The following is a 25,762-nucleotide window of genomic DNA, read 5'->3' as shown; positions in this document are numbered from 1 at the left end:
TCTCTTAGGATAAACGTGGAGCTCCCACTTGTACCGTCCTGGGATCTTGGAACACTGTTTTGTGACAGGCTGTTCTCGTGATTTTTTTCATCCTTGCTGCCTGTGCTGAACCCTGGCTGCCCTTCTGCTCGGACTCCTGTTCTCTGCCCCGTGATTGTGGTGATTGTGATTGCCCGGCTGTCTCGTCTGCCCCGCTGGGAGCTCCTTCAGGCCTGGACCTGTGCAGCCTGCTCTTTGGATGCCCGCGGACTCCTCCCTTGAGCTGCTGCTAAAGGCCTGCTGGCGGCTGCGCCCACCGCCCTTAAAGGGCACAGATGGCAGGGGTGCCGTACCCTGGCTTCTGGAAATGGTTTTCGGCCCTGGTTTTATTGCCCAAGAAAGAACCTAGATGCTTAAGCTTGTCTGAGAAGCAACCAGCTTTCATTATGTAATTCAGACAGGAGATGGATGTTTCTCATGCCTGCCTAACGCTCAGAATTCTGGGGGTGCCTGCATTTCTGTGGATTCCTGGGCCTTCTCTAGATTCCTTGTATCAGAATGTCTGGATCAGGGCCTGGATCTGGAAGTCTGATTTTTAACACCTGCAGGTGATTTTTTATGGTCAGGAAATTAGGGAAAGAGGGAAGTAACTTGTGAAATTACCTAGTGCCTTAGGAGGGCTACTTAAGCTCTATAGCCCTCAGTTTCCTCATCTGTAAAATGGGGATATGTGTGTGTGTTTATACATAAACATAAATTTTATATGTGTTTGTATATTATGTATATATTTAAAATTTTATTTAATTTGAAATGGCTAACATTGTGAATGACCCACATCTTTATTTTTGGCAACTATCTGATTTTCATGATATTTATAACTATTATTTAGATAATTTAGGCTTGTAGAAAAATTACAAGATACACACGCACATAGCACAGAAATGAGCAAATAAGCCTCACCTTTAATAACCCAGAGATGCAGGTGCTAACATTTTGGAGTATTACCTTCTTGTCTTCTCTGTGTGTCTGTACATGCATTTTATATTCAGAAAATGGGATTATACTGTTCCTGTTGTGTTATTGCTGTTGGCAAGTAGATCATAACACTCTTTGTGTGTTGTCAAGAAATAAGAGTTTGTTAGACTTGGGTTCAAATCTTGATTCATTCACTTAATACTTGAGTAACCTTGGGCCAGTTATTTAACATTTCTGGGCCTTGATTTTCTCAGTTGTGGAGCTGGGCAGTGATTGAACCTGTGCTGTGATGAGGATTAAATCAGTAATTTGTAAAAAAGCACTTATCACGGCATCTGGCTCAGAGGGAGCCCCTTTTAGCTGACAGCCTTGGTTGTGCTGCACCACCCGCCCAGGGCCCTGGTGGAAAGAGCCGCTGAGCCCCAGGGCCCCCATCTGGGAGGTGCTGCGTTGTCTCTGCCCAGTCTGACCTCACACTGGGGGCAGTTCCCTGGGTTCTTCCTTGCTTAGACCAGCCGTACTCTTCCTTGAAAGGTGATCTGTGCTCCTCTTTAACTCCAGGGGAAGCTCTGGGCTTGTCTCCCACCCCGACTCTCCCCACCCCGTCTGCTTCCTACACTGGTCTCTCTCCCCGCTTCTAATGAATCATAGTGGGGATGTTCCTTGCTTCTGGCTTCTGGGCAGGTGTAGGTCCAGTCTCTGGGTGACCCTGGAAACACCTCTCCAGAATCCAAAGTAGTCAGGACTCAGTGTGTGTGTGTGTGTGTGTGTGTGTGTGGTGGGGGACTTAGCCTGTCTTCTGTACAGACATTATCTCCTGTGATGCCTCAGTAGGCATGTGAACAAAGGTGATATATGTCCATTTCACAGATGAGAAAGTAGAGGCCCAGGAAACTGATATGACTTGTCCAAGCCTCAGAACTGGAATTCAGAAATGTACTTCTCCCACAACAACCAGTGGGTTTCCCAAGATGAGTGAGACCGTTTCCCTGCCCTTACGGGGTCGATGCCCAACTTTTGGACTTCCTGTTTGATGGGAAGGACCCATGAACGACTCATAGTTCAGTATCCTGGCAAAGAGGGTGCTTTGGGATCATACCCTGGTTCCCTGACTTAAGTAACTTTGCGGATCTGGGCAAGTGATTTAACATTTTTACATTTTTGATGCCTCAGTTTTCTCATTCACAGAATGGGCTCAGAACATCAGTCTCATAGTTAGCATTCTTGTGTGGATTAAAAATGAACAAACATATTCAAAGCACTTATCTCACAGCACCAGACACACTGTGCGTATTCAGTGAATAGTGGTTACATTCAAGGCCATTAGTCCTGAAAACGCTTTATGGGAGCTGACAAAGACACCCTGAGCAGACATCCCAGAACTGCTTGCATCATGGGCTTTTTTGACCCTGGTATCAAAAAAATCTCTCATGCAAAAGATTAAAAAGAAAGAGGTAGATCAGTATGAACTAGTAGGGAGAGATCCTGGAGGCTTACTACCAAGTGAAAAAATACTATATAATTGATGTGGAAAAAAAAAAAAACAACACAACAAACAATCCTACGCATCAAACCACACTGCAGAGTTTCTACATGTATGTACATTTATGGAAAGTAGGGCTTCCCAGGTGGCTCAACAGTAAATAATCTGCCTGCACACAGAAGACACGGGTTCGATCCCTGGATTGGGAAGATCCCCTGGAGAAGGGCATGGCAACCCACTGCAATATTCTTGCGGGGAGAATCCCATGGACAGAGGAGCCTAGCGGGCTACAGTCCATGGGGTTGCAAAGAGTCAGACATGCCTGAAGCAACTGAGCACTAATGCATATGTGAATGTACATAGAAAAGGTCTGGAATGATGGACACCAGAAGAATCTCAATAGTTACCCCCATTATCTCCATGGAGAAGGAGGCCAGCAAGAGAAGGGGTGGTCACAGGGAGCTTTGTCTTCATCTGAAATGTTCTAGCTCCTCATTTATGAGGAAAATATATAGAGGTGTTGATTAAATAATTAAAATAAGATTTTCCTTTCTGCAACACTGGGTCTTTGGAATCAGATTGGGTTTGAATCCCTGCCCTCTACTTACGTTGTGTGACAGTGAGCAGATAACAAACTCTCTGGGCCTCGTTTCCTCATCTTCAAAGTGTAGCTCTCAACAGCATCTAGCTCCCGTGGATGTGGGGAAACACTGCATGTAAGAGTACATGGAAGTACTCAATAATGCTACTTTTATTTTTATCAGTGATGCCATTTTTATCAAATAGCAATGATGCTTATGGGCTTCCCTTGTAGCTCAGTTGGTAAAGAATCTGTCTGCAGTGCAGGAGACCCAGGTTCGACCCCTGGGTTGGGAAGATCCCCTGGAGAAAGAAATGGCAGCCCACCCCAGTAACCTTGCCTGGAAAATCTCATGGACAGAGGAGTCTAGTGGGCTGCAGTCCATGTGGTCGCAGAGTCGGGCATGACTGAGCAACTAATACTTACTTACTTCAGTTCAGTCACTCAGTCGTGTCCGACTCCTTGCAATCCCATGAACCGGAGCACGCCAGGCCTCCCTGTCCATCACCAACTCCCGGAGTCCACCCAAACCCATGTTCATTGAGTTGGTGATGCCATCCAACCATCTCATCCTCTGTCATCCCCTTCTCCTCCTGATGCTTATTTCACTTATTCTTCCAAATCTGCAAAGGGTTCCTTAATCCTTTAATGAAGGAATGAAGATTCCTGTGTCTTCATTGCTCACCAATTATGATGTGAGGAAAAAAGTAATAAAGTTTATAATACTGTATGTACAAATAAAATGCCAGGAAGGAATTGATAAAGACTTGCTGCAGAAGGTGACATCAGAGATGGGCTTTGGGGACAAAGTCAGATTTTCATGAGTTGATGTGGTGGTGTATCAGTTAGCTACGGGTCCCACTAATGCTATCCAAACATTTTTTTTCTTTTGATAAGCAGGCAATACATACACATTGTATTTTCTAACATTGCTACAGAGGAGCAAACAGGAAAAAAAATAGGTCACTTGTAATCTTACTGCTGCTAATATTTTGTTATATATTTTCCCAAGGTTAAAAAAAAATTTTTTTTTAATGATTTTCTTTCTCTTTGGCTGTGCTGTTGCTTTGCGTGGGCTTTTCTGTAGTTGATGCCATCGGGGGCTACTCTCTAGTTGCGGTGCATGGGCTTCTCATGGCAGTGGTGTGGCTTCATGCAGAGCACAGGCTCTAGAGCATGCAAGCGTCAGTGTTTGCAGCACAGGGGCTCAGCAGAGCTTGCAGGCTCTAGCGCACCGGCTCAATAGTTGTGGCACGCAGGCTTAGTGGCCCCGCGGCACAGGGCGTCTTCTCAGATCAGGGATCGGACTGTGTCCCTGGCATTGGCAGGTGGAGTCTTTACCTCTGAGCCACCGGGGAAGCCCTCCCAAGACTTTTTTGTATGCATCTATACCCATATAGTTTTATAAATCTTTTAATATATTATTTATACATTACAAATGTTACACATACATATTTAATACATTACCTTAACGGTATGGCATTGTATGAATACGTTGTAATTTATTTACATAGACTTCTGTCATTGAAGAGTTGGAAGGTTTCCAATCTTTCACATCTATTATCCACGTGGAGCAAGACCTCGTGAATATCCTTAATTATTTCTTTAGGATGAAACCCTAGTGCAGCACTGTCCATTAGGACTATAATGAGAGAGACAGATGTGAGCCAAATGTATAATTTAAAATTTCTAGTAGCCACATTAATAAACAGATGAAACTCATTTTAATAATACATTTTATCTAACTCAGTGTATCCAAAATATCATTGAAACATGTGATCCACATAGAAATATTTTTTTTTTTCACATAGAAATATTAATGAAATATTTTATGTTATTTTTTTCCTATCAAGTCTTCGATAGTGTGTATTTTACACTTATAGCATACCTCAATTTAGACACTAAAATTTCAAGGTTAAAGTAAAATGCGGCTCTATCATAACAATAAAATTATGTTTAACAGAAAAATATTGCACATGACTTCCTTTTTCAAATTTAAATTAAAGTTCCATTCCTTAGTCACACTGCTGCTGCTGCTGCTAAGTCGCGTCAGTGTGTCCAACTCTGAGCAACCCCACAGACAGCAGCCCACCAGGCTCTGCCGCCCCTGGGATTCTCCAGGCAAGAACACTGGAGTGGGTTGCCATTTCCTTCTCCAATGCATGAAAGTGAAAAGTGAAAGTGATTTCGCTCAGTCATGTCCGACTCTTCACGACCCCATGGACTGCAGCCTACTGGGCTCCTCCATCCATGGGATTTTCCAGGCAAGAGTACTGGAGTTAGCCATTGCCTTCTCCACTAGCCATACCCCAAATGTTCAGTTAGCTACATGTGGCCAGTGAAAGAACCATTTTGGCCATTTGAGACTGAGATTAAGTCAACCTCACTAACATCCACTTCTCAGTGTGTGAAACCAAAGCACAGTTGGGGATGGGGCCTGAATTTGGGATTTGAGAGCCCACTGGCAAATGTCAAGACCTGAAACAACAATAGCAACATGCCACAGGCAACAGCAAGGCAGGCCACGTGATCTTGCAGTCCCACTCCTGGGCATGTATCCGGACAAACCTATAATTCGGAAAGATACACACACCCCTATGTTCATAACTGCACTATGTACAATGGCCAAAACATGGCAGCATCCTTAATGTCCATCGACAGATGAATGGATAAAGAAGATGTATACAATGGGATATTGCTGGCTATAAAAAAGAATGCAATCATGTCATTTGCAACAACATGGATAGACCTAGAGATTATCATACCAAGCAAAGTAAGTGAGAAAGAGGAAGACAAATACCATATCATATCACTTATATATGGAATCTAAAATATGACACAAATGAACTTATCTACAAACCAGAAACAGACATAGAGAACAGACTGTGGTTGCCAAAGAGGGTAGGGTGGGGAAAGGAGGGATGAACTGGGAGTTTGGGGCCAGCAGATGCAAACTATTATACATAGAAATGGATAAACAACAGTGTCCTATAGTATGACACAGGGAAATACCAATATATTCAGTATCCTGTAATAAACCATAATGGAAAAGAATATAAAAAGAATATATACGTGTGTGTGTGTGTGTGTGTGTAGCATGGGTGCATGCATGCTCATTCGCTAAGTCGTGTCCAACTCTTTGTGACCCCATGGACTGCAGCCCACCAGGCTCCTCTGTCCATGGGATTCTCCAGGCAAGAATACTGGAGTGGGTTGCTATTTCCTTCTCCAGGGGATCTTCCCTGACCCAGGGATCAAACCCATGTCTTCTGCATTGGCAGGCAGGTTCTTTAGCTCTGAACCATCAGGGAAGCTCCATGAATATACGTCTAAGTGAATTACTTTGCTGTATAGGAGAAATTAACACAACATGGAAAATCAAGTATGCTTCAATTAAAAAAAAGAAAAAACAACCACAATACAGGCAGCAGAACTAGGGTGCGAAGGCAGCCCCGCAGGGGCCAGGGTTCCCTAGGGCATCACCCACGCAGGGCAGTAGCCTGGTGGAGTTGGGGAATTAACTAAATTCAGCAGATGGAGCCAATAAGTATATTGGGGATTGTTTTTCCTCACTGTCTGAGAAGAGTGATACAAATATGGGGAGGGGAAATGCTAGAAGAAACCCTGTGGTGTTGGACTGGGATTAGAGGTGTCGGTTAGCTATACATAGAGATAGCAAAATCAATACAAGTGCAGATTTACGATGTTTATGTGTCTACATATTCATACATGCATTGCACATACTGCTGGTGCCCGGAGAAGGCAACGGCACCCGCTCCAGTCCTCTTGCCTGGAAGATCCCATGGGCGGAGGAGCCTGGTGGGCTGCAGTCCATGGGGTCCTGAAGAGTTGGACACGACTGAGCGACTTCACTTTCACTTTTCACTTTCATGCATTGGAGAAGAAAATGGCAACCCACTCCAGTGTTCTTGCCTGGAGAATCCCAGGGATGGCAGAACCTGGTGGGCTGCCATCTATGGGGTCACACAGAGTCGGACACGACTGAAGCGACTTAGCAGCAGCAGCAGCAGCAGTGTGGTGCCTAGGCTGTGTATGGAGGGGATTGGAAATGTCAATGATCTCACCAAGTACCCAAATATTGGTTTCTGAATACCATGAGGAACCAAGACTCCTTGGAGAAAACACTGATTCCAGGGTTGGGGCAGGAAAAGATGAACCTGGAAAACTTTGTTGTGCCAGAAAGTATGGAAGTACTTCAGGAACAATGGGGATCTGTCAGAGTGTACTTTTTTTTCTTCTTCTGTCTGGTTTTCCGTACCATGTAAAGATAACTGTTAAACCAGTCATAGAATAAGACAAAAGACAGACAGGAGAGTTCTATAGATGTCTCAGCTGAGAGCCTGGTTCTGAGTTCTCAGTAGGTCAGACCCTATTCATTCAGAAATCAGTTAGAGAAGAAAGACATTCTTTTGGACATTTTCTATTTTAACACTTGAAACTGAGATTCCAAATGACAGCTATTCTAGGTACATTGGCTTATTAGTGTGATTACAGTGCCTGTTATTACAATGGAATGTGGGTTTTTCAAGAATGGCACCTTTCTCTTTGTTAATAAGGTGAATAAAATTAATGTTAGCTTAAAAACCACTATTCTTATTTCTTCCAATGGGCTTCAGTGTCAGGCGGCAGGAATGCCCCAGCAGCTCCTGGAGTCTCTGGCACCCTCCTGACAGTTCTAGAGGGGAGTGAGGGCTGTCTTCTGAGTGCTTGCGAAGGGAGCCTGGGGAGGTTTTCCCGTGGCCCAGCCCAGCTCACTTGTTATCCCTGATCCCACTGCTGTGACCGGGCCTGGGTCACCAGCCCGCCCTGCAGCCCAGGTGTGGTGGGTGTGTGAGGCCAGCCTCATCTCAACCATGTAAACTGGGAGCCAAAGAAGGAAGGTTCCCCCCAAAAGAGACTCAAACTATCTTTACCAAAAGAGGGGCAGCGCTGACCAGCTGAACAGAAACACATGCCCACTCCTGTCATTCCTTGCTCCAAATTATGTGATCCTAGAATTCCAGGGGGCTTCTCTGGTGGCTCAGTGGTAAAGAATCCACCTGCCAACGTAGGAGATTTGGGTTCGATCTCTGGGTCCAGAAGATCCCCTGGAGAAGGAAATGGCAACCTACTCCAGTATTCTTGCCTGGGGAATTCTAAGGACAGCGGAGCTTGGTGGGCTATAGTCCATAGGGTCACAAAGAGTCGGGCACGACTTAGCAGCTAAACAAGAACAACAGAATTCCAGGTCTGTCTTCTTGATAAATATTGGTTGACAGGTGCTTTGAAATGTCAAAGGCATTTATATACCTAAAGATTTTTACTTTTGTTTCATTGAATTATCTTTATTAAATAAATTTTACACCACAAAGATGATAATGTGCTTTGGGTAACTATTGAAACAAAGCAAAAATGTATAGAGAAATGCAAAACCATTTTTTGTCACCCCATCTATAGGGCCTCCCCATCCCAACTTAGCAGGCTGGGGTGTGTGTCTTGCACACGTTATTCTCTGCTCAGACATGCCTATTGCCTTTCTTTTGTTAATGTTGTTAGCTTTTACTAAATAGGCAGTAAAAAACTTGCCTTTTTCATGCCATGGCATCCCTCTAGAAGCATGAGTTCAGGTCCATCTCATTTTATTTTATTTAAAAAATTTATTTTTTTGGCTGCACCGAGGGGCATGCAGGATCTTAGTTCCCCAGCCAGCGGTGGAACCCGGGTCCCTCTGCAGTGGAATCATGGAGTCTTAACCACTGAACCACAGAGGAAGTACCCGGGTCCATCTCATTTTAAAAGTATTTGTTAATTTGTGAATATCTGCATGTGACTTAAGATTGAAATAATACAAAACGAGTTAAACAAAGGTTCCTCTCACGTCTGCTACCCACCCACCCTCTTCTCTTCCCTAGAAGATTAGAGATCCTTCCAGAGAGTGTCTGCATTTACAAGATCTACAAATGTAAAATTTCCCACATGAATGAGAGAGTATTTTTTTAATTTATCAGTGCATCTTGTCTCAGTACAATAGCATGCTTCCTTGCTTTATTCTGCAGCTGCACAGAGCTCCTTGTGGGCCTGTATCCTCATTTATGAAGAGTCTCCTACATATGGCCCCTTGGGGTGTTTGCAATCTTTTGCCATTGCAAACAGACGTGTAAGAAGTATCCTTCTCCAGTCATTTGCCATAGGATGGGGGCTCTGAGAGAGGAGTTCCTAGAAGTGCAGCTGTGAAGGTCAAAGGATCTGTGCAGTGGAGATGTGGATGGAGACAGCCCAGGTCCCACATCCCCACTGCACGGGAACTATACCTGCATCGCTCCCTGGCAGAATATTGGGATCCGCCTGTGTGTCCATCTTCAACAATGCAGTTGGGTCATGAGTGGAAACTGGGTCTCACTGCAGTGGAATGGGTCTTTAAAACAGAGTTGGATGGAGATGGGGTTGGAGGGAACGCTGGGGAGCTACTTGCCTGTCCTCCTGTGGCAATACCTCTGAGATGTGTCCTCTGTCCTCTGTGTCTCTCTGCAGAGCAAGCTGGTGAAGTACTTCAGCCGGCAGCTGTCCTGCAAAAAGAAGGTCGCCCTGCAGGAACGCAACGCTGAGCTGGACGGCTTCCCTCAGCTCCGGCACTGGTTCCGGATTGTCGACGTGCGGAAGGAAGTCCTTGAGGTGACCGGAGGCGACCCCTGCCCCATGCCCCTTACCGGCTGGCAGCCAGCCCCCTCAGGCAGTGGGGTTTTGGCTGTGTCTGGCACATAGTAGGACTTGAATATGTGTGGGATGAAAATACAGAGCATCTCTGATACTGCTTGAATGAAGTCAGTAAGAGGTTGTTCCTAGGGACTTCCCTGGTGGTTCAGCGGTTAGGGATCCGTGCTTCCACAGCAGAGGGCACAGGTTCGATCCCTGGTCAGGAAACTAAGAGCCCACATGTCACATAGTATAGCCAAAAAAAAAAAAGAAAGAGTGTGGTTCTAGAGTCAGGTAGACCCTCTTTCAGCTCTGCCACTTAAGGACTCGCTCGGTGACTTGGGTCAAATCCTTTTACCTCTTAGATCGGTGCTGTCCAGCAGAATGTTCCACTATGATGGAAATATTTCATATCTGTCCTGCCTGATGCAGTGACCACCAGCCACATGTTAGCTGCTGAGCACTGGAACTGTGGTTAGTGCATGTGACTGAGGAACTGAATTTTTAATTGTATGTAATGTTCATTAATGAGGCCAGTGGCCACTGTACCAGGCAGCACGGTCTTAGGACATTAGTTTTCTCTTCTGTTAAATGCGGTAATGATTGTCTCCTCTTCTTAAGTAGCTGGTGTGATAAAATGAGACAATCTGTGTAAAATGTTCAGCCCATAGTCTGAGACCTAACTGTACCCAGGAAATGTCAACTTACTATTATTATTGTCATTGCTGCTGTTGCAAATTTCGGAAGTAATGGGTTTTCCAGTGACAAAACCAAAACACCTGTTGTCTTGTGTCCACCCTCCAGGGGGGACCACATCCTTAAGGTTTCAAGGGTGGTGAGATTTCCTTACCCTCTGGGATCTTGGGTCCCCACTGTTATCAGTGACTGCGTGGAACCTTTCCACGTTCATTGAATCTTCAGGGCCAGGCATAGTATTGAGGGCTTTACAACGCAGAATCTCAGCTCTGGAGAGTGTTCAGACCCTCACGATGACCTCTGAGGTTGGTATGACCATTACCCCATTGTACAGAGCAAGGAACTGAGGCTGCGGAGATGGAGGGACTTGCCCTGCTAGTGAGTGGGAGGGGCTGGCAGGAAAAGCCAGTTCTGACAGAAAGCACGATGCTTTCTCCTCGTTTTTCTGATGCGGGGGCCTTCCTGAGCTGGGCAGAGGCGGTGCTGGGTGTGCCCCTTGCCTGCAAGGCCAAGTGCCGTTTCTCAAGGCACTCCCTGCTTCCTTCTCAGAGAGGCCTGAAAGATCCTCTTCTGCCTTTTGTCTTTTTTAGAACATGTCCTCAATGTGATCTTGCCTGAACCCACCACATGTAACAGTCCTGAACTGGGGATGCAGGACCCCACCACGTTTCCCCATCCCCTCCATCCCCCCGGCTCCATCTTGCGCACGCGCACACAGATGCGTCTGTGTTTCTTAGTGTCATTCCCAGGATGGTGGTTTCTTGTGAATATCCTTCAAATGAAAGGTCTCATAAATGTTCAAGCAGTACATTTTATTTGCTTGACCCCATATACACTTTTCAGAGGCTTTTGGGACCATTTATTTATTAAGTGAGGCGAATTAGACGAAGACTAGTATCTTAAGGGGTTGAAAACTAGTGGCCCTCTGTCGTATCTTGAATCTGATGCACAGATTTTTTTTGTTTGTTTGTCTGAAAAATTATTTTTGAGCACATGTGTAAAACTTGAAAGAGTTTGCATTAAAAACCCAGGTCTTCGACTTCTCTCGAAAAATCGGAATTGCTGACACACAGAACTGAATTTGTCTGGTGTCGGTGAACCAAATTCTGCTGCCCCTTAGAAAACCTCAGGTGAGTTTGCAGCTTAGCTAATTTACATTTACCTGGGCTGCAGGTGCTTGAGCCCTGGCTCTCACTTTAAGTAAGTATTAGTCGCTCAGTCGTGCCCGACTCTTTTGAGACCCCATGGACTGCAGCCCACCAGGCTCTTCTCTCCATGAGATTTTCCAGGCAAGGATACTGGAGTGGGTTGCCGTTTCCCTCTCCAGGGGATCTTCCAAACCCAGGGATCAAACCCGGGTCTCCTGCACTGCAGGCAGATTCTTTACCGACTGAGCTACAAGGAAAGCCTTGGCTCTCACTTTAGTCTGTTGGAATAAATGAAGTCCAAGGCCATCCACCAGGCGGTGTGGACGGAGCTGGGTTTCCAGCTCTCTCTGCAACTCCCACATATGCCCACAAGAGGGCCACCTCCTGCGGAGGAACAGGCACTTTAGAGAAAGCTCCCAAGAGAGACCGCCTGGGTTCAAACTTACTCACTGTGTGACCCTGGGTTGCGGTCTAACTTTTCTGAGTTCTAGTCTCCTATGTACAGACTGGTGATGATGGTAAAAGTACCTGCTTCACGTGGTCTTTGTGACCTTGAAAGAAAATCCATGAAGGCACTTAAAGTGGTGTTACATCTATCTCATTTATTATTATTATATCCAACAGAAATGGTTCTCCTCTTTTGGCTCAAGCATGTTAAAGCCTTCTGCATTTTTTTCCTGTCATTCTTCCTTTTGTGATGTGTGGGTATGAGCTATAAACTTTAGTGTAAATTGAGTGTTTTGGAGGATACTTAATAGGACTAAAACACGCAAGTGACTCTTGCAGCAAAGAGGAGAATTCTTTTATGTTGTGAATCATCCTTTCTAAATGTATCTCGTGTTATATCAATACTTCCAGATCCTGGTCCATCACCTTTCTTAAAGTGGCGCTATCCCTGTAACAGTCCCTATTTGAGATAGCCTCTATGTGACTCATTACTGTTCTCTCCACCCCTGACCTAGTGAGTTGGAAAGGCATTGACTGGGTATCTGCTTTTGCCTGGCAGCTTTTTTTTTTTTTTTTTTTTGATGTCTGATCTTATTTATTTGTTACTCTTAGAACATCTCATTTTTGACTGGACTCAGACTTAGAAGTAGAAGCTCTCAGAGAGGACAGCCTCCGTCTCTTGGCAATCTGTTCCTGCCGTTTTTCTTTGGCCTCCTTCATTCTCTTGGCCAAAAGTTTAGCATATTCTGCAGCCTCTTCTTTGTTTTTCTTAGTACGCTGTTTCTTCAGAGCAATACGCCGGCGTTTGTGTTGCAGAACTCGTGGAGTCACGAGACGCTGAATCTTGGGTGCTTTAGTCCTAGGTTTCTTACCTTCTTTGTTTAGGGGCTTTCGCACAACATACTGGCGGACGTCATCTTCTTTAGAGAGATTGAAAAGTTTGCGGATTCTGCTAGCTCTTTTGGGACCCAGGCGACGAGGCACTGTAGTATCAGTGAGTCCAGGAATATCCTTCTCCCCTTTTTTCACAATGACCAAGTTGAGAACACTCAGATTGGCATCCACAATGCAACCCCGTACAGATTTGCGCTTTCTCTCTCCAGTCCTCCTTGGTCTGTAACAGGAATGCCCCTTACTCAGTAGCAGGCGAACTCGGCCATGGGTCAAGACACCCTGCTTCATGGGGAAACCCTGCTTATCGTTCCCGCCACTGATTCGGACCACATAACCCTTCCATTCTTCACCCAGAGCGTCAGCAGCAACTTCTGTGGCCATACGCTTCTCGTAGAAGGTACGAAGTTTTCGTTCATCGTCCACTTCAATGAGCTTCTGGCAGCCAGTGGCCGGGAAAGAGATGTTCAGCTTCATTCTGAAGTGGCCGACAGCCTCCGAGGCGCCACGAAAAAGAGCAGCTTTTTTTTTTTTTTTAATAGAATTTTTTTGTGCCGATGCTGTTTTCATTTTCAGTTGTAATACATAGATATGGCCACAAGAGGACAGAGTACTCCACAGTATTGCCTCAGAATTCCCATCCTTTGATATATAAAACTTTTTTCAAAATAAAAATAATACATGTAGAAACATCAGTTATCATTGAGTGCTATAATGTGAAGTCTAGTTTTTGTGAATACATAAACAGAAATTGGCAAACTTCGAGGTGTGTCCATACTGTAGTGTATGGAGACACACGGTTTGGGGGAGGGGAGTGGTCGCTGCCAGTGGTGAAGGGAAGCTGACGCACACAGTTATACCCGGGCATCTTCCTTTTCTTTTCCCAGCCCATGTCTTCAGAGGTGTCCTTTCCCCCACTCCGTGCAGTGCTCCGCTTTGTCTTAGGTTGCAAAATCATGCCTCTAGTCGGGCTCAGACACAAACCCTGTTTCATTGACAGCACTGAACCACCCACAGGGTTCCAGCCCCCATTCCCCCTTAGTGCTCCTGAACCCCCAGTCTGAACCCTAGAATGTGTGTGGCTTGGAAAAACAGAAGCAGGGAATGGAGACCAGCCATCAGGAGACTGGGGCTGTCTGGTTTGCTCTGCTCTGAGGTTACCCTGGATCTGCAGCAAGTCAGTGCAGTCCAAGCTGGGCAGGAGGCATGGAGGACCCTCCAAGATGAGTAAACTGGAGCCTTGCCCATAAGGAGTTCAGGAGCTGGAGCGGGAGACAGACAAGTAATTAACGGCCACCATTTACAGAGCTCTCTAACTGTGTGGATACATAGCATATGAGCATATGTGCTACCTTACAAAGCTCATGAGCTTAAGATTCCCATTTTACAGGTGAGCAAAGTGAGGCTCAGAGAGGTTAAGTGGTTTGCCCAGGGTTATCTAGCTACCGAGGTGGCAAAGCTGAGATTCAGATTCGGGCCTGTCTGACTCCAAGACAGCAATTCCAAGCAGATGTCCACCCAGAGCCTGGCGTTCCGCTAGGTACCACTAGAGGGCGGCATGGAGGCCTCAGGGCGCTTCTGGTCTGGTTACCCTCCTCTCTCTTCCCTCCGCTAGGAGATCACCCCCGGCCAGCTGAGTCTGGAGGACCTCTTGGAGATGACAGATGAGCAGGTGTGTGAGACCGTGGAGAAATATGGGGCAAACCGGGAGGAGTGTGCCCGCCTCAATGCCTCCCTCTCCTGCCTCCGGAACGTCCACATGTCAGGTGAGCAGACCCATGGGGATGGACGCTCGTCGCCAACGCTCACCACCGTTCCCGCGGGTTCCTGCAGGCCAGGTTAGGTGGAGTCGGTTCTGGATGGTGTGTGCCGCTCATGAGTAGAGGAAAGGGGCCTGGGGTTCGGAGCCAGACGTGGTCAGGGCAGCTGCTCTTGCCCACCCTTCTGAGGTTGTACGGCATTTGGTTCTGGATAATTAAGGTCCAGATACGGAAATATTGGACGTGTGTGAAAGGCTAGGGTTTTTTTTTTTTACCTTAGACATTGTGATGTGCCTTTGTATTTGGGCTCAGCATCTAACTTATTTTCTTACATAAATAATATAAATTCATTGTAAAATAAGTTGAAAAAAATAGATAAAAATAAAATAACAGCCCCAAGTCCCCACCCTCTACTGTTATCGTTTTGGTATAGTTTTTGGTGTAATTCTTCCTGACAAATGGGTATGTATGTAGTGTCTTTATATGGTCAATGATAAAACCATAAAATTAGGGCTAGCCATACATATGATTTTGAAACCTACTTTTTTCACCCAGCAAAATAAACTCACTTGTTTTATCAGTGTGAGGTCCAAATATATTGTCATCTTCCTTTGCTATTTCTCATTAATTGCTCAAATCTCTGCCCTGATTAGCAAGACACCAAAAATCGTCCTGATTGGGACTTCCTGCTTTCCTCTAGTCTCGTGATTTTCCCACAATTTCCAGGGCCTTTTCAGTCCTAAGAGATCAACTCTGCAAACATCAGCCAAAGAAAAGCATTATTGGTCCACCTGCGCTGTTGTTCCAGTTCCTGCCACAAGGAGTCACTGCTGAGCACTGGTCTGGCACAGTCAGGTGGATGTTTATAGGTGCTCTCGATGGATTCAACATGCAGCATTTAATGAGTATTTATGGAATGACTATATGTGCCAGTAGGGCTCGGTATACGGAAGTGGGCAGAGTAGAACATATTTGAAACAGGTCATTGGGCCAGCTCCCCCACAGATGCCTTTTTGTGTTTTTTCTTACTAGTGGATTCTAATGATGGCTACAGTCATCATCAGGCAGCCCTGAGTTGGGGGCTGTTTTGCCTTGAAGGATATTTGGTGGCGTTCCTGGCCTCTGTCCACTAGACACCAGTAACACCCCCTGTCACGACAAACAGAAACGTCTCTAGATGTTTCTAAATGTTCCAGGGAGGGTGCAGAATTACCCCCGGTTGACTAGCTATAAAGGTCATGTTATTCTTCACTCTAGTACAATGCTGTTGACTCACCTAATATTTGCATAGTTAAGAAAGGCACTCAGCGCAGACAAAACCTGCTTCAAGGTGACTTCTCTCCCTGTACTGTGAGAAGCAGCTGGCAGTTTTCTCACCCTTAAAAAATTGCGCTGAATTACAGTATTATATCACAAACATCGTCCTCTGTCAATAAATGCATTTGCTGCTCATTTTTAATGCCTGAATTCTGCCACCGTTTATTCCACCCATCTCCTAGTTCTAGAAATGTACATTGTGTCTGTTTTTTCTCCTGTGATAAGCATTGTTGCAGTGAACAGTTTTGAGTGTTAACTTTAGGTACATCCTTGGTGATCCCTGTAATGTGAATTCATACGAGTGGGATTCTAGCAAATTATGTACATATTTTAAGGCTTCTGGTGAACCTTGCCACATGACCTTCCCAAAATTTGTGCCAATTTTTGCCTCTCTCCCACCCCTACCCCCATACAGTATATGAGAGTGAGCATTTGAGGTTAGGTTCTTAATTGTTTTTCAGAATTACTATCTTCTCTTCAGAACTGTGCTGCTGAGTTTGAAAAAGTTCTTAAAAATAAGCTGGACCCCAGTTCCTGCTGAGAGAGGGGTTTCTGTCACTTCGCCATGGGCTGGGCCATCATCCTCTGTAACATCCTGGGCTGGCTGAGACTTGAGAAGGCCTCTAATCTGGTGTTTTCCAAAATTTTTTGATTAAGATGCACAGGAACAAATATGACTTATGTTGCAACCCTTTACACACATGCAAATACACAAACACAGATGTACACATTCACATACACAAGTAAAAGTTTCATGAAACAGTACTCATTCTTACTGTGCGTGGTATTTTACACACTCTTTTCTGGTGTATTCCATATCATTTACTGAATGCTGGTGATGACCCACCACTTTGATCTCACACCCCACTTTGGACTTTAAGCCACAGTTCGAGAAAATATTGATCTTATTGATCCTCCTGCCTCCACCAACCCTTCCCAGGCAGTTAAGATTCCTTCAATGACGCCCTACCTCTGATGGCACCCTTTGAGCCACTGGGACCTCTAAGGGCTGCGCTCATGCCCAGATTCCTCCAGCACCAAGGTCAGCCTGGGGAGAACCTCAGTGCAGTAAAGCACTGTCCACTCAGCTCTGAGTCTCTCTCTCTGTTCTGCAGCACCTTGTGACGTGTGGGATCTTAGTTACCCCACCAAGGATGGAGCCCATGCCTGCTGCATTGGAAGGCAGGGTCTTAACCCCCGGAGTGCTGAGGAAGTCTCTGAGTCTCCTTGATATCAGTATCAGACTCTCCTTATGCCCTTCGTCGATGTCATGGTGCCACCTTTCACATTTTAAACTTTTTTAAAGAGTGTTTTTTTTCTAAATCGATGCCTCTCTTCCTTAGTAGGCTTAAAGCTGCGAGAGAACAGGGATCGTACCTGTTTTTGTTCACCATTTTATTCCTAGCTATAAAGCTAGCCCGTAGGAGGGACTCAGTAAATATCTCAATACACCTTCCACCCTCATGTAGCCCAGGAAAACTCCCCAGTGCCTGCACGTGCAGACTCTCTTATGGATGCCAAGCTCCTCAGACTCCAGCTCCCTTCTGGAAGCCCACTGTTCACATTTCCCCCCACAAGTCCTAAATACCCAATTAATCTATTAGTTATTTAGGGTTTCCTAGATCAGACATGGATTTCCCATCTTGACACCCACCCCTCTGGCTAGAATTCCATTCCCTTTTGTCCTCCTGATGAATTCCTGCTTACCCTCCTGCCAGCTCCTGCCTGGAAGCTTCTGCACCTTATTGAATGAATGGATGAATGAATGATTCTACCACCGACTGACCATGTCTAACAGTGACTTCCAGTGTCCTTGACGCACGCCCTCATCTGACTGTTACCTCTCTGAAGCAGATGCGGTTGGCCGGGTGCCCTTCACCCCTCTGTTGCTGGCAGCCGGCCCAGGTTACCTGCCTGTGGTGAAGGAAGTTTGGGAAGGCGGCCTGAGGTGCTTGCTACTCATCTCCACCAGGGGGAAGCAGTGAGCCACCCTTAAACAATCCTTGCTTTACATTCTCTTCTCTCAGAAATTACCATTGGTTCCTTGAGGCTTCAGACTCTGGGGAGCTGGATGGTTCCTGCCATTTCCCCCACCTTTCACCTTAACCAAAAATGTATCCCAAACTAGAGGGAAAACACACACACACACACACAAAACAACACATGAGTCTTTCCCACCAGATTCTTATTTCTCGAGGGTCATACCATATTCATCTTTGGTATCCCTACCTCTCAGCTAGAAAGCTGGAGCCTCTAACAGTCAGTGAAATCAGATATTTAAAATTCTGGTGTGTAGTGGGGACTCGATGTGTGTTTGTTGAGTGACTGAAGGACTAAAAGTTGTGTTGAGAAACCCATCAGGAAACCAAGCTTGTGGAGACAAGGGAGCTTTCTGTCTGGCCAGGAATGTGTGTAATTTCTGCCTCTGTCTCAGAGCATAAGGGCAGCTTGATTTTAGGGTTCCTTGGAAGGAAAGTTATGACCAACCTAGACAGCATATTAAAAAGCAGAGACATTACTTTGTCAACAAAGGTCCATCTAGTCAAGGCTATGGTTTTTCCAGTGATCATGTTTGGATATGAGAGTTGGAAAGCTGAGCACTGAAGAATTGATGCTTTTGAACAGTGGTGTTGGAGAAGACTCTTGAGAGTCCCTTGGACTGCAAGGAGATCCAACCAGTCCATCCTAAAGCAGATCAGTCCCGGGTGTTCATTGGAAGGACTGATGTTGAAGCTGAAACTCCAAAACTTTGGCCACTTGATGCGAAGAGTTGACTCATTGGAAAAGTCCCTGATGCTGGGAGGGATTGGGGGCATGAGGAGAAGGGGACGACAGAGGATGAGATGGTTGGATGGCATCACCGGCTCAATGGACATGGGTTTGGGTGGACTCTGGGAGTTGGTGATGTACAGGGAGGCCTGGTGTGCTGCGGTTCATGGGGTCACAAGGAGTCGGACATGACTGAGTGACTGAACTGAACTGAACTGAACTCTAATCTTAGTTTTCTCCTTGGGTTCTGGGGCTCTCCTTATTTCCGGGTTCCCAAGGAACCCGACTGAGGCAGCTTAGCAGAAGCAGCAGCAAGGAACCCCAAAGATAGGAAAGCTTAACCCTTTTGTCTCTTCTCACAGTGTGTTAGATCGGCTTTCACCTGACACCAAGGAATACTCAGTCCTCCCTTTAACAAGCTCCAAGATCCCCGAAGCCAGGGTGTCTTAACCTTTCCTTATCATATCAGCTGTGACCTGAAACCAGAAAGCATTCATTCGCTCATTTAACAGAATTTATCAATGCCTCAGGTATGCCAGGCACTCTCTGAAAACACGTGCTTAGATATGTGTCTTTGTGGAGTTTACATTCTAGTGGCGGGAGACAGGCAATAAATTATATCGTAATAAGCATGTACATTATAAAGTATGTTAGACTAAGAGCTGTGGAGAAAATGAAAAGTTGAGCTGGTGAAGAGGGATCAGTAGTGTCCTCTGGGAACAGGGGACAGCTGTCATATTCTGTCATATTAAAAAGAGTGATCAGGCAGGCCTCCATTCCCTTCACTGTTTTCCTTTCCAGTGTCTCCTCAGTCCTCAGGCGTCTGCTTGGAGTATGGAATCTGGCATCAGACACACCTGTCAGCTGGGTGGCTTTGAGTTCGGTGCCTCCTGATTCCAAGCTTAGTTTCCTAAGTAGAGTGGCGATGACGATCACTTCCACCCCACTGACTTTCGGTGGATTACAGGAGATGATGCAGGCAGCAAGAGACACGAGTTTGATCCCTTGGTTGAGAAAATCCCCCTAGAGGAGGGCATAGCAACCCGCTCTAGTATTCTTGCCTGGAAAATCCCATAGATGGAGGAGACTGCAGACTACAGTCCATGTGGTCTCAAAAGAGTCAGACACGACTTAGTGACTAAAACAAGGGTGGAGATGATGATTATTTCCACCCCACTGATTGTTTGGGTGGATTACAGGAAATGATCAGGCAAAGTACAGTTCCTGGTCTTGGTTAAGTACATTGTCACTTTTACTGTTCTTATAGTAGTAATTATCACCACCCTACAACCACCATCACCACCGTTTCTGCTTCGGTTCCCATGATCACCATCATCACCAGCATCATGACCACCATTACTGTCATTAGAGCCTCTAGCCTTTCTCTGCCCCCAGCTCTCTTTCCTCCACCTTCTTTCCATTTTCTCTCTCTTTTTTCCCTCCAAAGGGACCCTGGGCTTCAGTTTTCTAGCTCCATTCTCTAACTCTTTGTTTCTCTTTGATTTCCCTTCCCTTGAGCCACTGTCTTCCTCAAACTTGATGCTTCCTGAGAACCTATTTCCCACTTTTCGCTGGCTTGATTGTTCTCTTGTGGTGGCCCACCTTGCCCTGGCTAGAAAAACAAAAGTAGAAGTCCAAGCTACACCCCACTGCTGTGGTCACTAGAGACCTGAGGTCCTGGGGTGAAACTGATTTAGCTGCTAGAACAGTATGTTCTTGCCATTCTTCCCGTCTCCCGCCCCGCCAGCCCCCTCCAGCCCGAGGCTTGAGACCTCAGATACAAAGACCACAGGCTCCCTTCCTGAACTTTCCTTTCCTTGAGTCACAACTGCCTTAACGGAGGACAGCCTGGTTGGGGCATGGCTCTGAAATCAGAGTGCTGTTGCTGTGGCTTTCTTTCTCTTTTCTGACGCTTCCTCTTTCTCTCTCTGCTGTTTCTTGGCCTTTTGATTATTTTCAGCCTAATGATGCATGGTCACTTGTGTCTTCACTTTCCTAAGGGAAAAACCCAGGTTCAAGATAAAGGAAGACCTTGCTTTTCTCCCTTTTTCTCACCCCTCCTTCATGTACATGTGTCAAGCATTCACTACACATCTGATACTATGCTGGGTTCTGGGGCTTGAGGACGCTCTTGGAACTTCAGGGTGGAGCTGAGACCAAGAGGAGGAGGAGGGGGAGGTCTCCTGATGACTCCGGGATGGTGGGATCATGTGGAAGTGCATTGCTTCCACAAGGGAGCATGGAGCATCCTAGGCGTGGAGAGACCAGTGTAGGGCTGGTCATTGGGAATGCTGGGGAGAGAGGTTGGAGCTGGGGTCAGACAGGGGGCAGGCCAGCCCTCACAGTGGACCAGGGCATGGAGCTGGCATGGCAGGGTTTTGAGTAGAAGATGCCTGGATCACTTGTCTAGTTTTCAAACAAACACCGGCTGCAGATTGGGTGGTTGGCTCGGAGTGAGATGCCAGGAAGTGTCAGAGGAGCCCAGGGATGCCACTGGCAGACAGGTGCCCTGGGGGCTTGCTTTCTTGAGTACCACCCCCCCCCTCCGCCCGCCACCCAGCTTCTCCTCCCCTAAGGGTTGGGGGTTAGTGGAGGGTCAGAGAAGTGGCAGCCAGGAGATAAACAGGAGGCAAAGTGGCCCCAAATTAGGACAGCCTCAGATGCCCTCTGGTTTCTCCGCAGTCTGGGGATTGAATGAAGCCCACCAGGACCCCGCCTTCCACTAGAGCCTTCCCTCCCCTGGAACAAAGAGTAGGAGCCGTCTTGATTGCCCTATTGCTTCAGTTGCTTCTAACTTTGGTGGGGCTGGCTGGGTGGTACAGGACGACCCACCCCTCCCACAGCCCCCCGAGTTTGCTGTGTTCCAGCCCCTATCCTTGTTTTTTCTCCAGAGTCTTGTTTTGTGGGTTCTCAGGAATCCCGGAAACAGCATGGCCCCATGTTAGGACTCTTGATTGCAGGTGACTGAAACCTAATGTGATCACCCTTACGCAGACACAGCTCATTCATTCACCCCATAAATTATGATTGAACATCACGGTGGGGGACTAGAGACTCAGTAACGGGCATGGCCAGCCAGCTTCCTCGGACCTTGTTGTGTTCTAGACCTGAGCCATCCATCATGGCAGCCACTAGACTCATGTGGCAAATTAAGCTTATATTCATTAAAATGAAATAATATTAAAATGTCACTTCTTCCGTGGCACTAGTCACTCTTCAGGTGATCCATCGCCACCTGTGTCTAGCGGCTCCCCTGTTGGAACAGCCCGGGGTTCTAGATCATTTCCATCATCACAGAAAGTTCTGTTGGAATGCTCTGCTCTAGAATATATTGAGAGAAATGATAAGTAAGAGAAGTAACAAACGGTGATCAGTTTTATGCAGAGAATTACAGTAGAGTGCTATGATGGTGACTCGGTGGCTGGTTCTGGCGGGGTGGCCGCAGAGGGAGTGTCAGTCAGGGCTCTACCAGAGAAGCAGAACCCCAGGTCAGCACCCCATCAGGGGCCTAACCTGCCCTTCCCGATCCAGCCTCCTCTCCTGCTTTCTTGAAGGCTGCCTTTTGGCCCTTCTGTATCGCCCACTTGTTGCTTCACCTGCAGTGACCAGCTCTGGCTCTTGTGGGCGTCCCCACCATCCCTCTGCACTGAGAACAAGGAGAACCTGGTCCCCCGCCGTCACCTCTGATGAGCACTGTGGTCGCGCCCAGCACGTGCTGAGCAGAACTGGGCACAGAACTGACCCTGAACTCGTACTGAACGGTCTGCGGGGGCTGAGCTGTTTGAGGATTGAGGGTTCCATGCACACCGCACTGGATGAGCCAGGTCAGATCCAGACAGACCGTCACATCAGTGATCAGATCACAGCTCCTTCTCCCAGGCTCTCTGTGTCTTCACCAGCCCACCACGCCCAGTTCCCCCGACTTTGTTTTCCTTGGAAGGCCTGCCTCAGGGCCTTTGCATGGGTCATTTTCTCTACCTGGAATGCACTACCCTAGTCTGCTTCTGGCTAATTCCTTGTCACTTGGGTCTCAGCTCAAATGCCACCTTCTCCTGGTCCCACCTCCCTCTCAATCACTCATTTCTTCATGGTCCCTATCATAAATAACAATGATTTTTTTTTTGCTTAAATGTTTGTTTCTCTACCTCTTCTCACTAGAACAATGGTTCTCAGACCTGAATATGCATCAGAATCCCCCAGAAGGCTCTACCCCCCAGAGTCCCTGGTTCAGCCGATTTGGAGCAGCACCCAGGAACCCAGGGGATGCTGCTGCTCCTGGTTTGGGGCCTGCACTGTGAGAGCCACTGTGCCAGAACTGTCCCAGGGCCTGACTCAGAACCAGGGTGTCAGGAGGAGTTACTGAGGGACTGAATGAGTGATGGTCCACGGCAACGGTCACAGCAAATACTGCATTCTTGCCAGGCCAGGAGCTGTTCTGGTAACTGACGTGCAGCCTTGGCTTAATGAATCATTTCCGCAATCTCGTGAAGTCCACGTGATTATTATCTCTATTTTCTGGTAAGAACACTGAGCCTCAGAGTCACACAGCAACTGAGTATCACAAATGGTTTGTGGAGAAGGAAATGGCAACCCCCTCCAGTGTTCTAGCCTGGGAAATCCCAGGGACAGAGGAGCCTGGCAGACTACAGTTGATGGGGTCGCAAAGAGTCGGACATGACTGAGCGACTAAGCGTGCTCCAGCATCATATCCTGGCTTGGAATACAGTCACGGCTTTGGGTTTCCCAGAGACAAAATCAAATCAGCTTAGTGGAAGAGCTTACCCCAGAGAAAGTACAGCGTATCAGTTCATAGAATATAAGAAGGTAGAGATTGCTGGTCCTGATGCGCTGAAAACACTGGTATTTCAGACTTCATGGTTGGTTCTTTGAGTGGGTGAATTGCTTTAATATCTAGATTTTATCTGATGAGTCAGAAATCCCAAAGCACATTTATTTTACATAAACATTAAATCCAGACCAGCCAAACAGGAAAAAACAAAACAAAACACAGAGTTTGAACCCAGGTCCATCTTACTGCTAAGCTGTGGCTCCCTCCTAAGAGAAAGGTGAGGGCTGCTTTCCCCTTACCTCTGAGAGCTCCATGTGTCTCCCTCCATTTGCTCAGCTGAAGTGATTGCCTTTAGTGGGGGAAAGGGGTTGCAGGGATGTAACAGCTTAAGCCAGAACAGAGATAAAAAGAAAGAACATAAAGCCTGAATGATATGTAACTACCAAATTGTCTGTTTGCAGAGCACCTTCAGTTGTAGTAAGAACCCACACACAGATAGTTCCTTTTGCTTCTCACAACCTGATGAGTGGCAGGTAGGCAGACCAGGATGAGTACCCATTCCACAGATGGGAACACTGAGGAAAAGAGAAGGTTACTTTGAGCCACCCAGGCTCTCACAGAGCTGGGATTGGAATAGCGACGTCCCTTTCCTGCTTCTCAGTGCAGAGCCCCTTCTCTTGTCTGGTGTCAGGAGTGGGGTGGGGATGATGGCAGTGGCCGTGTTTCCCCTCCAGGTGGGATCCCGGAACTGGGGAGAATGGGGTGCGCCCCAAGCTGGGCATGGCTGGGAAAGCTCAGGAGTCCCTAGATCTGCTTCAGAGTCTGGAGAGACTCCTGCCTCTTCCTGGCAGAGTTGAGTCTGTCTTGGTGACTATTTCTGCCCTTTTCAGTCATGGAGGCATCCTCAGGTATATGAATGTGTTTGAAAAGTTTAGCAAATGTGCAGGAGGAAGGTAGAAAGGGCAGGGATGATGGAGAAAGATGTTATGATGTCATGATATGATTTGGAACCGAGCTATTTTCCCCTCCCCCTACAATGTCCCAATGTTGTGACAACACATTGCTGGAAGTATGAGAGGATTCTGGTTCGTAATAGTCACGCTTTTTACTCAGGTAGTTCCCCTCCCCCCCATTGTTTAATAGTAAATAAACTATTTACTATTTAAATAATTTTCCTATTTCCTGACTTATATCTTATATGAGAAGTATCCAAGCTATTGTTTGGGGAAGGCAAAAACAAGGGTTTGTTTTGACCATAATTTGCATGTTAGTATTTTAAAAATGGATTCCTAGGAGGAATAGTCTGGAAGGAAATACACTTGGATATTCAGCACAGTTTTTGGATTAGGGTGATTGTGATTTCTCTTTTGCTTGTCTGCTTTTTCTATCTTTCTGGGTAAGGAACAAGCAGTTGTGTAATTTAAACAAAAAAAAAAGAAAGGAAAAAATTCCTCCTTGAACCCAGTTTGTTTAGCTTTTTCTGTACCCACCCCTTCTGTTATTTCAACAATTTCTTTGCTGATTAACCCCTTTCTTTGCACCTGTTCAAAAGGGAAAACTTCCTGCTGCAATTTCCTGAAGTAAAATTCCCTGTAGCTTAGACAATTCTTGATGATGCCCCAGAAGCAACTTATATGCCACCACTGTTGGGAAGGCTTCCTAGATTGCCCCTTCTTCACTTTGTGGTAATGATCCCACAGTTTTCTGGTAGTTTTTTTTTTTTTAAGATTTTTTTAATGTGGGCCATTTAAAAGTCTTCATTGAATTTGTTACACCATTGCTGCTGTTTTATATTTTGTGTTTTCTGGCTGTGAGTTATATGGTATCTTAGTTCCCTAACTAGGGTTCAAACCTGAACCTCTGCATTGGAAGGTGAAGTCTTAACCACTGGACTGCCAGGGACATCCCTCTTGTAGTTGTTTTGATATAAAAATCTCTCAGATTAGAAATTCCTCGTTAGCAGGAGCCATCACAAATAACGATGAGTTATTAAAAGCATGCTCTGTGTCAGGTATTGTTCTAAGCTGATTTCAAGGGTAACTTCGCTTAATCTTCAGAACTTGACCATGAGATAGGGAATGTTGTAGTCCCCAGTTTTCAGATAAGAAGACTAAGGAGCAGGGAGGTGAACCTACTGACCCAAGGTCACATGAAGTGACTTGCAGAGCACGGGGATTTGAGCTTTGGCTGACCACAGGCTCTTTTTTCTTTTTTGCTTCTTTTGTTTCCTATAAA

At 46.3% G+C, this 25,762-nt stretch overlaps 2 protein-coding genes across 3 annotated transcripts in view; one reads left to right on the top strand and one right to left on the bottom strand.

The window, feature by feature from the left end:
• Positions 1-25,762, top strand: part of KSR2 (kinase suppressor of ras 2) — a 426,399-nt gene that overhangs the window by 72,276 nt on the left and 328,361 nt on the right. For both annotated transcript variants that reach the window (XM_043901784.1, XM_043901785.1), the window contains exons 2-3: positions 9,549-9,689; positions 14,508-14,658. In XM_043901784.1, the coding sequence (XP_043757719.1) occupies positions 9,549-9,689; positions 14,508-14,658 (292 nt within the window). The remainder of the gene's footprint in view (positions 1-9,548; positions 9,690-14,507; positions 14,659-25,762) is intronic.
• Positions 12,562-13,410, bottom strand: LOC122693863 (40S ribosomal protein S6). The gene has a single exon (XM_043901786.1). The coding sequence runs from the start codon at positions 13,367-13,369 to the stop codon at positions 12,620-12,622; it is 750 nt and encodes a 249-aa protein (XP_043757721.1). The 5' UTR covers positions 13,370-13,410; the 3' UTR covers positions 12,562-12,619.

The sequence above is a fragment of the Cervus elaphus genome, chromosome 5, assembly GCF_910594005.1.
Source record: "Cervus elaphus chromosome 5, mCerEla1.1, whole genome shotgun sequence".
Lineage (NCBI taxonomy): Eukaryota > Metazoa > Chordata > Mammalia > Artiodactyla > Cervidae > Cervus > Cervus elaphus.
Note: the sequence above shows the minus strand (reverse complement) of the source record. Positions and strands in the feature narration are given on the sequence as shown.

Excerpts from the sequence above, each read along its gene's own strand:
- LOC122693863 (XM_043901786.1), bottom strand. The coding sequence starts at position 13,369 with ATGAAGCTGAACATCTCTTTCCCGGCCACTGGCTGCCAGAAGCTCATT.